The sequence below is a fragment of the Molothrus aeneus genome, chromosome 17 (assembly GCF_037042795.1).
Source record: "Molothrus aeneus isolate 106 chromosome 17, BPBGC_Maene_1.0, whole genome shotgun sequence".
Classification (NCBI taxonomy): Eukaryota; Metazoa; Chordata; class Aves; order Passeriformes; family Icteridae; genus Molothrus; species Molothrus aeneus.
In genome coordinates, this window is record NC_089662.1 from 9,574,538 (window position 1) to 9,591,345 (window position 16,808).

The window sequence follows — 16,808 nt, forward strand, 5'->3', positions numbered from 1 at the left end:
GTGCCGTTATCCGCACTTATCTCGAGCAATCAGGCTCAGCTCTGCGACCCCATCCCTGGGGAGCCCGTTCTAGTGCCCGACCACCCTCAGGACGAAGAACCCTTTCCTGCGGCGGAACTCGCGCACAGCAATGAGCCATGCCCTCAGCCCGCCGTTCCGCAGGCCGGGCAGCCCGAGCGCTCTGTGGCGGGTGGCGGGGCGGAGCCGTGTCCGCCACGCGCTCCCTCAGCCCCCTCAGCGCTGCCGCGCAGGCGCACGAGGCGCCGCCGCCCCGCGCGCCTTTCCCCCGCTCCCCGCCCCGTGCGCTCCCGGCGCGCCCCGCGCGCTCGCCGCTGACGTCACCGCAGCCCGGCGCCCGCCGCCATTGGAGTCGGCGGCCGCCGCTGCCCCGCTCGCTGCGGCCCCAGGCCCGGCCCGCGGGCATGTGAGAGACCGGGCCCGCACCGGCACCGCCAGCGCCGCGGCCGAGCCGCGCCACCGCCGCCTGCACCGCCGTCTCCTAAGGAGGCGCCCCGAGGAGGCGCCAGGCGGCCCCTTTCCCTCCCCCTCGGCCCCGGCCCCTTCCCCGCCTGGCCGCCGCCTGAGGGGAGAGGAGGCGCCGCCGCCGCCCCTCCGCCAGGCCCCGGAGCTCCGCGCCGCGCCGAGCGGCCCTGCCTCGTCCCCCGGCGCTCTCTGCTGAACCACGGGGCCCTGTGCATGAATTATGTCTGCCACAAGCGTTGACCCTCAGGTGAGTGAGTGGCGAGGCGGCCCGTGGGCGGGGGGATTCCCGGGCCTGCGGCTGCAGGCCCCGCGAGGCTTTTCTTTTCCCCGTCGGCTGCTTTCGAGCTCCATCGTTCTCCTTAACTTCCCCCGTGGGCACAGCACGTTCCCGCCTCCTCCCCGGAGCCGGGGCCATTTCTCAGGAAGGCCGGTGCTGAGTGATACGTGGAACACGCTGCTCCAGCCCCGGTCCAAACAAACCTTGAGATGCTGCTGGCCATTTTTAGAAGTCTCTTTCCCGTCCTCAGAAGCTGTGGGGTTCGCAGTGCCTATGACAATATAAGCGTTTTTCTAAAATTAACTTTTTTATTTCCCTTTTCTTTTTTTTCCCGTAATCACGTGCTGTGGCTTCCCAGAGACCGAAAGGACAGGATAATAAAGGTGAGAAATCATGCTGTGATCTGGTCGCTTAAATTGTTACTGTAAGAAATCAATTACACAGGTACCTGTAGGTGAGCAGAAATGTATCGCTGTTACTCTGCGTGGAAAACATCTGGGAATGAGGGAATGTGTGCTTTGTTTCAAAAATAACATCGACTGCCGTTCACCCGAGCTTGCCTGCATCCCACTTAATGCTGCTGGATTTGCAGTGGGAAGGACTCTGTGTTGCTACTAAATAATTCTCCCTGTTTAAGATGAAGCAGGTTGCTGTGTAAAGTCACAAGGATATCCCTGTACAATTTATGTATTTTTGTCTACTTTTGCACGCTCTGGGAATCCAGTTGTGTTGCTGCTCTGCTGTTGGCTGGGATATTTACTTAAGCCTATAAAACTTAATAATTTTGAGAACTTAAAAGATAGTTAACTTCTGATGAGATAATAGGTATTTTTATAACTCTTCTGCTCCAATTGAAATTAAACTCAGTAATAAGTCATCTAAAAATATCTTAATTACTGTGATTGCTAACAAGCATGTAACTCTTAAGACTTAGAAAGTGATAATATCCAACTCATGAATGCTTTTTAATACATCTTAACCTGCCTTGAAAATCCAGCTCCTTCTAGTTGAAGAAACACATTTCCCTGTGTTTGTAAACACTCTTTACTTCTGCTCCCCTTGATAAACTTTGCAGAAATACTCTGCTGAATTCCCAAACTTGTTTGCTAAACACTTTATTTGGTGTAGTATTACATTTGGTTCAGCGGTTCTATGAAATAGGTAAATACAGCAACTACCATACCGTGTATTTGACCTTGTTTTTTCAAATTTAAAGCAAACAGAAAATTATTTGAAGGGACCTAATAGCTGTTTTGGGTTTGTATGTCATTCAGTAATGGCTTATCAGACATTCTTTTATGCTGAAGTAGGACTTTATGGCAGATATCTTCTTTTTTACAGATCAGAATGTTGAAACTTAAGTTTTCCTGAAAATATCAGGATACCAAAGCTCTTAGCAGTCTTCATTTCATAATTAAATGTAACCTCACTTCATCTTATTTTAGCCAGCTTAAGCAGTGAATAGCACACGCTGGGAGAACTGTGAGTTTGTGTGTTCTAATTATGGGCCAGAACAATAGATGTTGTTTCCCAATCTTTTTTCACAAAATTGTTCTCAATAATGATTTTCTATTGGGAGTTAATTCACATGAGTTGTTTACTCACCCTCAGCTGTAGAATTTTTAATTACTAATTTTTTTAATTTACTCAAACTTTGTTTCATAAGCAGTAATATAAAGAGAAACTATCTGGGGGGGTGGGAAATGTCATCCCTTGGTCTTTTTATGAGTCTGTCTGGTTTGCAGAAGAAATATGGCTGTTCCTAAAGTAGCATGGGGTGGAACATCACTGCTGCAATGCTGCTGCTGCTGTTATAATGTGCTGTAACCCTTTTTTTGTAGTACAAAATGGTTCGTTACATCAGAAAGACACAGTTCATGACAACGATTTTGAACCTTACCTTTCCGGGCAGTCAAATCAGGTTAGTGTATTTTTAACCTAGTTTTTTTTTTTTCCTTAGGCATGCTGTTGGCACTCCATTCATAGGATTGTGTGGAGGGAGCAAATGCCTTAAATAGAAATGGAAAAAGAAATGACAGCATATTGTGTTACTTGGTGATACAACCAGCATTTGTGTTCCCAAAGCTAATATTACTCTGCATCTCCAGATGGCCACAAGTGAAAATGAAGTTGATGCTCCAAGGAGCTGGAGCTGATTCCTCCTCCCCTTGCAGGTTGTTGGTGTGGCTGGACTGGGACAGCCTCATCTTACAGTTCTTTGATAGGCCAGTTGCTTGTAGGAGTCTAAAAATTCTGCTTTTGGGCTCTCCTGATCTCTATTATTTATATAATCACAGAAATTAATGTAGTTGAGATTTGGGTTGGATGCTCTCTAGGTACTTTGTAGAGTTGGCCCATTTTTTACACTTCAGAAGTGTTGTTGTTCTTTCATGTTCTCTGATACATTTTAAGAATTAAAGATGTGTTGCTTAAGAGTCAGGAACTGTAATGTAAACTGTCATAATAATGTACATTAAATCAACATCCATGACTAAAATGCCATTTTAATTGAAAGTATTCTCTGAAGTAATTTTTGACTTCACATTCAGAACTTTAAAGGGAAAAAAAGGTATAAAAACTGGAGAAGCAAAAAGTTTTCATTCACAAGTGTGAAACACCATTTCAGAGAGAAACATTTACCAGAGGTACATGATGGGATGGCAAAGTGTTACATTTTAAAAAGGAAATTTATAATTCAGTCTGAAGCTGTCAGATGCCAGTGTTAATATTGATGACATCACTGAGCTTGCTTGCAGCATAGACATGTTCTCCAGACTTCATTTAATGGGAGGCATTCCTTCTTTTGGAGTTCATGTGCTGTGGAAGGTAGAAAAACCTTTGTGGGGTAAAAGGGAAGCAAAATCTTAATTTTTAATGCAGAATTAATTATAAAAGAAATTAAGGGTTTCACTTCCCTCTGATTTTTTGAAATTGTGCTCCATCAGATTTGTATGTGATTTTTAATGACTTTAAACTTGAAATATACTGAATGTTCACATAGAAAAAATATACCCATCTATTATAGTTTTATTCTGGGAAGTTTGTCTTTGCTGTCAACAAGCCAAATTATTAGGATTAAATAGAAAAATTTCTATGGTTGTTAGAAGTTCCATAATTATAAAAAAAAGTTTTCTTTATGAAAGTGTAGCTCCATTGACCAATTTATTTATGCTGCAGTGAAAAATTGGCATGGCACAAGAAACAATTGTGTAGGTCCTCTTACAATTTTAAGTGGAAAGTGACAGTAGCATTAATTAGGACTGTGAGATTTTGTACTGAAGGCAACCATGTTGCTGAACAAAGACTTATTATCCAGTTATCCAGTCAGATTTATTCAGCCCTTGAAAATTACTGTAAAGTACAGATAACTTTAAAAAAAAGATTTGAAGCCAACTGGATATTTAAAATAAACTTAAGAAATTAAAGCCCCAGCTAACACAATAATATATTTAACATTGAAAGTCAAAAGTAGGTGAGTAATATTGTGTTAAAAGTACTTTTAAGGGCAGAGAGAACTGAGTCAAGTGGACTCTTCATGTACAGATTTACACTCAGCAAGAAAAGCATCCTCCTGTAAAGTCAGTGAGAACCAAGAGATTATTCCTGTGAAACAGGGAATCACCAGCAAGGAGCGTATTTTGGGGGATAGGAGTTTCTTTCCTAATTACCAGAATGGTTGAATTGGTTTTGTTTGGAAATTTTTAATAAAAAAGATACAGAAGGGTGCAGAAAGGTCAAGGATAAGTTTATTGAAATAAATGTTCTGCTGTTGAAGGGAAGAACTTCTGTCAGGGTTTCTTTTACACACTGGCATAAAGCCAGTCAAAATAGATTGAATGTCTGGTAAGGATGGCTGCTGAAACTTTCCTTGAATCTTGTAAGAATCCTTGTGGGGACTTTACAGGCTGTGTGAAGAGATGACAGCTGCAGGAATTGTCTAAAATCCTTTAGCCTAAATATTTCTGAGACAAAACACTTGCTTTTCTACTAGGCTTACTCTTTTTGGTCTTAAAATCTAAACTTACAGAATTTATGAGCATAAGTATCTCAGAGAACTACTTATATCTCCTCCCTTTCATCTGTATTTGTTTTTAATTTTTTTCTTAAATTAACACTTTAAAATCAAACACTCAGCAGTGTCAAAGTCTTTCAGAAAAATGGGCTTTTATGCTAAATATTGATTACTTTAGCTTGGGAGGCTCAGAAAACTCAGTGTATTTTAGAGGATCATCTCATAGGAAGGTGATTTCTGTACCTCTTGTTAGTGATAGAATTTGTGTGTAAATAAAGGCAGCCTGAAAAGTGGCAGAGATCATTTCTTTTGAATCAATAACCTTTGATTTAGGCTGTTTCAGTCTCTGAAGTGTTTGCAGTACTGTATGGAAGTCCTGGAGGCATATTGTGGTATCATTCTGTGTATGAAACACAAGACTATTGAATTACTCTGGCTTTGAGGTGTCATGGAAAAGAGGTCATTGAAAAATGAGCAGTAAAAATGATTCTGTATCAATTGAATATTAGGCTTATCTTCAGCAAGGACGGGATTTTACTTTTTTTTTTTTTGAGAAAGCTGAGAAATAATCAGATTTTTGGAAAATAGCTGAAGTTCTGGTACAATTTTCCTGATTTTGCAGATAGATTTTTCTTTCCACGTTTGAAATCTAGCAGTTTGAAAGAAGAGTTCCTCTTCTTAAAATAGTCTTTATGAGTAAGGAAAGGAGAGCTACTGTTTGACTCATTAACAGGAGATGTTGACCTTCCCACCCCCTCTCTGGTAATTATGGTTGGAGTGTCACTTTGGAAGGTCTCCAGTATAAGTGCTTCAAGTTGATTTGAAGAGGAATAAAACCTACTTTAGAACATCCTGGCTTTGTTCTTTTGCATTGCTGAATGTAAGAATCATATGGAATGCTTCAAGATCAGGTGCCAGCCAAGTGTTAGTGAGAGGAAAAGCTTCTCAGCTTGATCTAATACTTAACGGTTGAAGGGGAGGAAATTTCAGAGGAGGCCTGTTGGTTTATGAATGTTTGTTCTCTTATTTCATGAGTGGGAGAGATGTCCTGTTTGAAAGGACAGTCAGGAACACTCCTGCACAGTTGTAACTTTACTACTGAGGGAGGAAAAGATTTATTCAACAGGCTGGAAAGGGTCTTTCTCCAAGATTGGGGATGGCCTGTGTCATGTGCCATCTGGGCATGGATTTGTCTCTGGTGCACCAGGCCCTTTAATGTCAGCTTGTCTCTCTTATCTGTGGCAAACTTGGCACGTGTGTCAGAAGTAGCCTGTGTATGTTCTATTGCTTGAGGTGTGGGTTTTTTGTTGGAGACTGTTGGCCCCTCAAAACAACTACATAATGAGGATTGTAACAGTATGTTACATGTGTTGTCATATTAAGGTGATTAGTCTAAAGCTTCTTCCACGTAGCAGTCTAGAAATGCTAAATATTCTTAGTTCTGTGAGCCACAAAATATAGTTAGATATGTTCCTTGCAATAATTTGGGGTGTTGGCTACTAAATAACCTTAGTAGTGTGAGATTACATGGTTTCAACATCTCAAGTATTAATCTCAATGTGAGCCCCTAGTCCTGGGGTATTATGGATGCCCAGATACTTCATTTGTAGTGAATCCTTCTTGGAATGAGTTTCCAATGTCATTAGAAATGACATAACTTTGTCTCTAGTGTTCTTTTCTGTTTGGTGTTGTGGCTATTTATAAATGAAGGGTTTATTTATCTGGTGACTGTTTTTTCTCTTTAACAGAACAGTAGCTATCCATCAATGACTGATCCTTATCTGTCCAGTTATTATCCACCATCTATTGGGTTCCCCTATTCTCTCAGTGAAGCACCATGGTCTACAGGAGGAGATCCTCCTATCCCTTATCTCACCACCTATGGACAGCTCAGTAATGGGGATCATCATTTTATGCACGATGCCGTTTTTGGACAGCCTGGGGGTCTGGGAAATAATATCTATCAACACCGCTTTAACTTTTTCCCTGAAAATCCTGCCTTCTCAGCTTGGGGAACAAGCGGATCCCAAGGACAGCAGACACAAAGCTCAGCATATGGGAGCAGTTACAGCTACCCACCCAGTTCTCTGGGGGGTACCATTGTGGATGGGCAAACAGGATTTCATAATGATACATTAAATAAAGCTCCTGGAATGAACAGTATTGAACAGGGAATGGTTGGACTTAAGATTGGTGGAGATGTTACGACTTCTGCAGTGAAAACAGTAGGTTCTGTTGTTAACAGTGCCGGGATGACAGGCGCCCTCTCTGGGAATGGTGGATCTAATGTAAACTTGCCAGTATCTAAACCAACCTCTTGGGCTGCTATTGCCAGCAAGCCTGCAAAACCACAGCCTAAAATGAAAACAAAATCTGGACCTGTAATCGGAGGAGCGTTGCCTCCTCCCCCTATAAAGCATAATATGGACATAGGTACTTGGGACAATAAGGGTCCTGTGGCAAAAGTTCCTGCCCCCCAACAGATACCTTCTCCTCAGTCTGTTCCACAGCCACAGCAACCAATTGTTCAGCCTGTTCCAGCTCAGCCTCCTCCATTGACTCAGCCACAGTATCAGACCCCTCAGCAGCCACCCCAAAACCGCTGGGTAGCTCCTCGCAACAGAAATGCAGCTTTTGGCCAAAGTGGAGGAACTGGGAATGACACCAACTCAGCTGGCAGCACCCAGCCCAACCCCGTTCCGAGCGGTGAGTCCCATCCTGTCCTTGAAAAACTGAAAGCTGCTCACAGCTATAACCCTAAAGATTTCGAATGGAACCTTAAAAATGGACGTGTGTTCATAATAAAGAGCTATTCCGAGGATGATATTCATCGTTCCATTAAATATTCTATTTGGTGTAGTACGGAACACGGCAACAAACGCCTGGACAGCGCTTTTCGCTCCATGAACAGCAAGGGCCCCGTGTACTTGCTGTTCAGTGTCAATGGCAGTGGACACTTCTGTGGAGTAGCAGAGATGAAATCACCTGTGGACTATGGCACCAGTGCGGGTGTCTGGTCTCAGGACAAGTGGAAGGGGAAATTTGATGTCAAGTGGATCTTTGTGAAGGATGTGCCCAACAACCAACTGAGACACATCAGGCTGGAGAACAATGACAACAAACCCGTTACAAACTCCCGTGATACACAGGAGGTGCCCTTAGAAAAAGCAAAACAAGTGCTTAAAATTATTGCTACTTACAAGCACACGACCTCCATCTTTGATGACTTTTCTCATTATGAAAAGCGCCAGGAAGAGGAGGAGGTGGTGCGGAAGGTAAACTTATTAAAAAATTTATTTTATACACAGATATGGGGAAAATGAAATGTGAAGGCTGCTATGGTGGAAAAATGTAAGTAGGAATTCAAAATGTTTTTAATACAATCTCAACTTGATGGTTTCTTGTGTGTTTAGCAACACAAATCTGATGCATATTTCTTTGTGAGAGTTTCACAAGTCAATGAGTTTCAAAGCAGAAAGCTAAGCAGTAATGCGGGTAAAGGACTTTATGTCCAGTTTATTGGAGTTTGATTTATTTTTTTATCTTAAAATGGTTAATAGAAAATAGTTTGTTTCAGAATTGGGTTCTGCCAGTGATTGTCGCTTAAGTTTTTTTGCCTTAAATATGAGGTGTTTAAACACTGTTTGACTGGAACTGGGCTTCAAAATTGATACCTGTACTGGTATTTGAAATTTGTACATCACCTTTAAGAATAAGAAAGCTGATTTTGTTTATTCAGTTTATCTCTCTGGAAAAGAAAGAGTTGCATAATATTGCTGGAATAGTGCTAGAAAGAGTGCATTTATGCTGCTGAAGTCACGTGTATTATTTGGATTAATAAAGGTTTTCAGTTCCCAGGTTTAATCTGTCTACTAATTCTTGAAGTTTTGAGTGAAGATGTAGTGAGAGAAGTCTGGGCAGTAACTGGGAGAGTGTAGTAAAACTTTCCATACACTTTCATGGCTCTAAGTCTGCCACAAGGGATCTCTGTCCCTCTCCATCCCACTAACTCAATTTCAAGAATGCCTTTCTCTAATTAGGCAGTCTAGAAGTAATGACCTGACAAAATAATAGGTGTCAGGATGTGTAGTTGCTACTGAAGTAACACTTCAATTTGCTTGGTGTTGATAGTGTTTCCTAGACCTTTTTTGTATAGCATTGCAAATACAGCATTTGTTTGACAGGCTGCTTTAGTTTAGGGTAGCTCATATTTTTGTTAAGATGTTTTTAAAGTAAAGACTTAATGCATGTTCCTGCAGCTTAAATTCTAAAATTGCCATTTTAAAGTTTTTATTGCCATGTTAAAGTGTAGATAAAATTACTTTAAACTGTCTTCATAGATTGGACCTTTAAATTATATGAGAAAAGGAGTTCAGTGTCTTTAAAACTTTGTTGCTGAACTTTTCCTGGCCATGATAGATGTGCATAGCTGACCTCAGCACAGCAGGGAAGGACAGCTTAAAATTGCAAGTTTTTCTTGTATACTCCCTGTGGGATTCTACAAAGTAAAACCTAAAGGGCTTTACTTGAATACTTTGTTCCTTCAGTAGATAATTAGCAATTCAGCATTTAATGTGGCCTGTATCTTGGAGAGGTGTTCCCTTATGCAGGAGAGAGTCCTGACAAAGTGAGGCAGCCTGGCTTCCTCTGCCCAGTGTTTGTGGTGTAGTGGGGTGTGATTGGTTTGGGTTTTTAATTCTGTCTCCCTGTGCTCTGCTGCCAAGGCTGGAGGGGAGAACTGTGGGTGTTTAAGAAGTGAGAGCACAGCGAAAGTGATAACAGATCTACTCCTGCCCAGATAAATCCCTGGCCTCAGCAGGATCCCAATGGTGGCACAAAGAGCAGAATTTCTGTGCTTTGTGGGATCTCAGAGGGTTGGTGTTTGACTGTTGAGCTGATCTCATTTTGGGTTGATTTAATAAACAACTAATTCCCACTTCCTGCACAAAAATATTCTTACCTAGGTCACTGCTTTATTTGTAACAGGATCAGTTTTTGAAAATAATGCATTTTCCTTCCTCATTTAAAACAGAGGCTATGGCTTGTATTACACATTCACAAAATAAACTATGAAGTCTAGTCTATATTTCTTAGATTTCTCTGAATAGCTTAGAAAATGGGACACCAAAGTACACCAAGGAAGGTAATAGTGCTAGAGAGCTAAAGCAGAGCAGCAATGAAGGAATGAAAAATAAGATGCTGCTTGTCAGGTTGCACTCTATAAAACTTGATTGGAAAGTCACTACTTTTTCTCCTTCATTGATAAAATGAATTTTAGAAGTCCAGCTGATTACTAGAAGAGTTTGGTTTTTTTACAGGGTATGCACATACCTAAAGTTCTTACTGTTAAGAAGTTTGTGCTGTTGAAGTTCAAACCTTCCTGTTAACAAAGTTAGTCTTCCTATGACAATAATTTTTGAAGAATCTTATTGCCAACAACCTTATCTTACAACCTGATTGACATTTTCAGATGTCAGTTGTTGGTATATGTGCCATCTTAATTGCTTTTCAGATTGCTGGGTTTAACTCATTATACTCTTCTTTAGCTGTAAAATCACTGAAATTTTGTGCTTCCATTTCACTGCTGTTGTGATTACAAAGGGACACAATTCTTAAAAAGCTGTACATGGAGAGCTTAAATGATACAATTTCATTTATACAGAAATATTTAGTAGAGAATAATAATGTAATCTGTGCAGGGCAAGCCACTGGCATTTCAGCTCTTCAGATGGTTCCAGTTTGTTGCTAACCAACATTTCCATGGCTGCTGTGTGCAGAGCCAGCTCCAGCTTGTGCTGCTGAGTTTAAATGATGTAGGAGCCGCAGTGTCAGTGCCAAATCATCCAGTGAGGCTTTGGCAGGTACAATGCTGGATGAAATTCTTCCAAGTGCCTAAGATTGATCACTTTGCAGCATTGCTGAAAGAAGGTATCCCTCCAGAACTGAGAGAGGATTTGGTCATGCTGGGATACAAGTCCAGCTTTTGATTTGCCCCACTGAAATACTTAACCAAAAACTGGGAGGGGATTGGGGTCTGGGATGAAATAGCAAAAGTGTGTGGCATGAATTGTCACATGACCCTCACAGCCTTTTTCAGTCAGTTCCAGAGCTGCTTCTGTCATCAAAGCCCATGCTCTGAAAACTGAAAAAGTTGTGATATGTGAGAGAGCTTCTTTAAAAAAAAAAAAAAAAGAGTATAATGTGGCATTAGTTATTATTCCCTAAAAGCATTCTATCAGAGCCTTAACAAAGTTGTCTTCCAAAGTTTAACAGCTTGTGAAGACAAACTTGTTGCAGATCTTGCTACTTTACAGGTGACAGATGAGCTGTCAGCAGCTCAGGCTCCCAGATCTGCACCACAGCAGATGGTCCCAGTTGCTGTACTGGGCTGCTGTGCTGTCACCTCTGATTCAGGCAAGACACTCAGCTCTACACCTTGGTGTTGTGTTGGCAGAGCTGCACAGTCTCAGAAAGCTCCTGAATCACCAAGATTACCAGTTCTGCTTTAGGTGATTAAATACTGAAAAGTGTTGGCTGGTGTGTGTGGTACTTGGAAATACTCATTTTCTCCTAGCACTGGGTGATTCCTTTCAGTGATGAGCTTTCTGTGAACACAGTCACTGAACTTAAAAGGATGGAATATTGTCCTTCCTCCAAAGCACTAGTTAAAAAACATATTTTAAGATTAATACCGTGTTCCTGAGATAAAGAAAACATTTCTATTTTTGTGTCTGAAGATGAATGCTTTGATCCCACTGACTTTAACCAAGTTTAGTAGGAAAGTTGAAGCTACTTTAGCCTGAGGTGAAGAGAACAGAAGTTTGACAGGGATGAGTGTCTCCAAGGTGGAAATCACTGCAAGTTTTGTGGAAACCTATTTTCCCTGTGTCTGAAGACCACACAGATTAGTGTCCTGAAGGAGAAGTGTGCAGCTGGAGCTCTCCTGTGAGATATCAAGAGTAATCCACTGGAGAAGAGAAGCTGAAGGCTCCGGATCTTCAGAACCAAAATGAGCACAGCTTTGTTAGCTGCTTACAAAACTGTTCTTGCTTGCAGTAGTGCTAAATAGCAGTAAGGAAGAGAATTTGAGAGTTAGAGCTTCTAAAAAGCAGCCATGCTCGAGAGCACGAAGAATTGTTGCATCAGTTTATGTGGTTTCAGACATTTGTAAAGAGGAAGACTCAGATTAGCCCCCAAGAGAGAAAGCAGAAAGCAAGGTAGGAGGAACTGCTTGGGAACTTGCTCAGTAAAGAGCACTTTTTACTGAATTAGAGTCTGAGCTGAGTTTCTGAATGCCATGAGCACTTCAGGTGGAGGTCTCAGGTGCTAGCCTGCCTCTTTTATGTGGGGCTAGTCCTTGAGAATGGAAAGCTTCCATTTCTAAAGGAAGTGGAATTAGAGACGTCAGTGGGTGACTACACAGAAAAATAAAAATAAGTTCAATAAGTTACATGAGGTGGCAATGGGAAAGAGTGGGCTCATGAACATGGTAGGACTCTAAAGGGGATGTGCCACCTTGGAAATGGAAGTTGGAAATAGGATGAAACAATTCCTCTTTTTGGAAGCCTGAAAATGGAGTTGATATGATTCAGTTCTAGATACTTTGTACCCACCTTTTGTTTGAAATGTCAGGCAGACATAAGCTCTTTTCATTAAGAATAACATGTAATGTTCTGATACTCTGCCATTAGGAAATGGCTTTTGCTGATAATTCATCATAGTTGAGAGTTAAAAGACAGGAGGAATAGATTTTTATAATAAATTCTACCACTTTACACAGCTTGTTTTGTTGATTTGGTAAAACAACTTTGCTATCTCTTACTTCTGTCTTAAATTATATATTTATCATTCATTCTGGACTTTGTTGACTTAATTTTATTATGAAAATTAAAATATTAACATTCTGCCTGGAGGCAGAAATCAATATATTCTGTTTTTAAAAATCTCTTCTGATTTTTATGCTGTGACCAGCTGAAACAGCAAATGCAGTCTGTTACATTTACAATGATTGGTATATTAGCAAGTAAGCTTTACATCACAACAGAAACAATTCTGAGATGAACTTTATACAGAATGAGTCCACAAAACAAAATATGAAGGTGTTAGTTCAGGAGTTGGCTGGTGGTGCTGCTTAGGCTAGTTCACAATTTCCTTTGGTATAGGATTTGGTGCCATGTGATGTGTTTAAGTACAGAATTGAGTCTTTCCATGCCAGTTCTGCCGTGTAAGCAGCAAAAATGGGAAGGCTGAGCCCTTTCAGTTCAGTGTGCAGTGCTGCCCTGGCTGGAGGATGCACAGGACTAAGGCACAGCAGCCTGGTTCTGTCCTGCTGTCCTTGCACATTCTGCACTTGTGGGGCTCCTGGAACCCTGGGTGTTCTGCTGGGCACTGCTCAGGCGTCCCTGGAGCCCTGTGCTGCTGGGAGGGCACAGGGTCACTGATGTGGAACTCACTGCAGGCAGCCCCCAGCTCTATCCCTTAGGTGACCTTTACTGGCTTCAGTATTTGTGATTAGCAGAAACTTGGGGAAAAGGCTCAAAGACCCTCCCAGCAGCACTTGGGACACCCTTGGGTTGGTCAGTCCAGCTGTGCTGGGTTTTATCAGACTATGTAGAAGCACAAAACTTTCCTTCTACCTGATATTGTTTCTGTCTCTTACCCCCAGGTATTTCCCAGTGCTTCCCAGAATAGTTCAACCTGTAGGAAGATTTAGGGACAGAATTTCTCGACAGCTCAAATCCCTGCTTTTACTGAATGTGACTAAACTCCAAAGTCATTTGAGTGCTTCAAAATTAGACCAGTTCTGTGGAGTTCACTAATCTGCCATCTGCTTTCTGCTCATGTATTGGTTGTGCTACTACTGCAGTAGCTAAAATAATCCAGAAAGCAGAATATTGCAGATCCTGGTTCTCCTTAGGAGTGTTGATATTTCATACCTTTCTCTCTCTGTAACCTTAGTTTGAAGTGACTGCAGGTATTCATCCAGATGTTCCACCTGAGACTGCACTTAAAAACATTAAATTATCAAGGCCTTGGGTTTGTTGGGTATGAACAGTGTATTTATAAAATGTAGCAGCATTGTTTTAAGTGTGTAATTATCTGGGATCACATTAGCTCTGTTAAACTACTAAAAACTCTGCTTGTTCCTTTGACTAAAATCTTAACTTTTTTCTCTTTGCAGGAACGTCAGAATCGAAACAAACAATAAGAATAAACATAAACAGTTTGATATATATACTAGAACTGATATTAGATTCGACTATGAGAAACAAAATTAAGTATAACTGGTGCTGTATCCTGGCATCAGGACAAACTAAAGCTTTCAGTTCCAATATATCTTCTCGTGCAGGGGAAATTAAGTTGTTGCATCTTTAAGTACATTGTAGTTTATTTTTGCCCAAGTGGATCTGCATTAATTTGTATCTTTTTTCTATGTAAAATTCTGTAGAAATCATTAATAAAAGTGTGTCTGTTTTTATTTTTTTAAGTTGGTAAACAGTTATATTAACCTAATGTGGACCTATACATGAGCATACTAAAGTGTCAGTGCTTCCCAAAGACTTTATTTTGGCACGAATTATGTTCCTAGCCAGATATAGAGATTATGGAGAATACACGACAAATCTTCCTTTATCCTCCTCCCAATCCCTTTTTCTTCATGGCAGAAGTATGAAACCATGCATTGATTTTTTATTTTATTTTTTGGTCATTAAAAAAAAAAACAACTCGTAAGATACTGCACTTCAGAATTTTAAAATGAAAAAACCCCTAAATTTCTGATCACTTTGTGCAGCTGCTCTGCCTCTTTATTTATCTGTACAATTACTCTTTTAAAAAACTGCTGATGCGCCATGTTGGTTTTTTCTGTCTAGTAGAAAATCAAATTGTCAGTGGAATTGTTTCTCTGGAAAATATTTCCCTTTCACATTCTGTTAAGCAGTGCTTCAGTGTGCATCTGTTATTCCATATCCTGCTGAGGGTGAGCAAGACGCTTTCTCTCTGCCATAATTCTGCTTTACGGTTTTTGTAGCTTAATTAAATAATAATGTGATGCTATCGACATTGCAGGGGTTTTAAACAATGTGTTTAAACCTGTTTCAGCTTTCAGGTGTTATTAGTTAATTGCAGATCATTTTTAATCCTTCCCTTCATTACTCTCTCCCAACCCCCCCAAATCCTAATGCCATTTAAAGTTTTTATACCAATAATGCTGAGCTTTAACGTAGGAACTAATAGTACGGATAATATGATGGATTATGCCTCAGATATTTGAAATTGACAGTGTGTTTGTCTAATTTTTTTTTTCTGTTGGATGAGTAAAAAAACCTGTTTTAAGAAAATGAATTTGCTGTCATGTTTTTGTGGAGTGAGGGGACCTTCGGAGAACCTGTCACCAACTGGAGTTCCAGTTAAGCATGGAAATGGTGCTCATGTCCGCTGCTCTAGCACACTGAATCTGCACGTGTTTATTGTAGAGGATCTTTTACTATATTAGAAAGCAAGTATCTTCTGAATACTATTTACTCCAAAAGGACCTCCAATTTAAATAAAGTTTAATCTGTATCATTTAGACTTGTATTTAGAACGTATAACTCTGTCTCTGGACTGTTACTGCCTGTAAGGAGTAATGGACAGCATCAGATTAACTTTTTCCTCTAGGAGAATACAAGCCTTAATAAACAATACATATTTAGCAAGCCTGATGTCATTTTCATTTTTTTCATTTTCATTTTTCTTCGTCTGTTCTACTCACACTTTATGCTGATTCCTCAGTTAAATCCAACTTGAGAAGTGGTTTGATGAGTAACTCAGTTGTTTGCTCTCAGCACACCTGAATGGTTTCACAGGACTCTGCAGAGCACGTGGAAGCAGCTTTGACTGTTCCTATTCCTCAGAGGACCTGCATCCATGTGCAGTGGCTGTCACTCGTGCTTCCCTTTCCCCTGGTACGATGGAGCAGCTGAGGACTGGAAGTTGTGCTGTATCCTTGAGGAGGCAGCAGCACAGCCTGAGATCACCAGGGTGAGAAAAGAGCTTCCCAAATCCACTAATGCTCTGACCAGTTTTGTTCCCAGCACTTGGCTGTGTTTCCCAGCTCTTACCTGCAGTAATTTGCTTTGATATCTTTTTTTAACTGACTTATTGAAGCAACTGTGCATTTCATGAAGGTGTTTCCATCCAATAAAAGCACCTGCTGTTACTTTCAGTTTTTACATCAGAACACTTCCACTGGTGATTCTAGAGCCAGAAAGAACTGCTGCATCTGGACCCTCAAGAGAAAAGTTAGTTACACTACTTCAGTAATTTTTTTTCCAGATCTAAACACTCCTTGCTGTGATATACCAATAGACTTCAGGTAAATGTTTTCTAAAAACAGAATAATTTGGAGCCTTCAGCTGAAACTGGTTTGACAATATTGAAGTGGTGATGTGTTTCAGCTGTCGGGCTTTGTGGGCAACAGAAAGCAGCTTCAGTAAGAAGAGATTTGTTCCTGACACTGCAGTGTGGTACAGCCCTATCAGAGAGGTGGGAGAAGATTTAACAGTGGGTAAAATAATCCTGTTCATCACAAGCACGTTGGGTGCTCAGATAACTGCAGTGCTGGCTGCTGGTCCTGATTTTCAATCCCCTGCCACTGCAATTCCAAGGGATGACTCACTTTTTGTGTTTCACAGAGTTCACATTTCACTGTGAGGGGGAAGAAACATTCTTCCAGTGTCTCTTGAAGAATAACTTCATGTCACAAGTCTTGCTTATTCTTTATTTAGTCCAAGTAATAGTTCTGAAGGAATGTTCCTGTGTGCTTTTGGAATTGCTGCTTGAACTCACTCCTTAAATGAGTTGCTTTGCTTGGTGTTTCTGGAGTTTGGATGTGACAGTAACTCTGCTGCCTTTCGCTTTTAAGCCAAATGGAGCTGGTAGCACCAAATGCTGATTAAAAAGGTAAATTATGTCTCTGGTTCAATTGCTGGTTGGTGATGGCAGCACATTGCACTGCTCTGAAGCTGTGAATATGCATCATGAGGGGAAAAAACC

General features: G+C 41.0%; 1 protein-coding gene across 2 annotated transcripts; it reads left to right on the forward strand.

Annotated features, from left to right (window-relative positions):
* The first annotated feature begins 495 nt into the window (after positions 1-495).
* On the forward strand, positions 496-15,469 carry YTHDF1 (YTH N6-methyladenosine RNA binding protein F1). Of its 2 annotated transcripts, none has more exons than XM_066561578.1 (5): positions 496-730; positions 1,119-1,143; positions 2,602-2,681; positions 6,521-8,123; positions 13,954-15,469. In XM_066561578.1, the coding sequence occupies exons 1-4, from the start codon at positions 704-706 to the stop codon at positions 8,093-8,095; spliced, it is 1,707 nt and encodes a 568-aa protein (XP_066417675.1). In that variant the 5' UTR covers positions 496-703; the 3' UTR covers positions 8,096-8,123; positions 13,954-15,469. The 2 variants fall into 2 exon arrangements, with proteins under 2 accessions (XP_066417675.1, XP_066417676.1); XM_066561579.1 differs by having other exon boundaries at positions 498-730; positions 6,521-8,047.
* The last annotated feature ends 1,339 nt before the right edge of the window (positions 15,470-16,808 follow it).

Excerpts from the sequence above, each read along its gene's own strand:
- YTHDF1 (XM_066561578.1), top strand. The coding sequence starts at position 704 with ATGTCTGCCACAAGCGTTGACCCTCAG. Across the intron at positions 731-1,118 it reads CCACAAGCGTTGACCCTCAG|AGACCGAAAGGACAGGATAA; the intron begins GTGAGTGAGTGG and ends GTGGCTTCCCAG. Across the intron at positions 1,144-2,601 it reads GAAAGGACAGGATAATAAAG|TACAAAATGGTTCGTTACAT; the intron begins GTGAGAAATCAT and ends CTTTTTTTGTAG.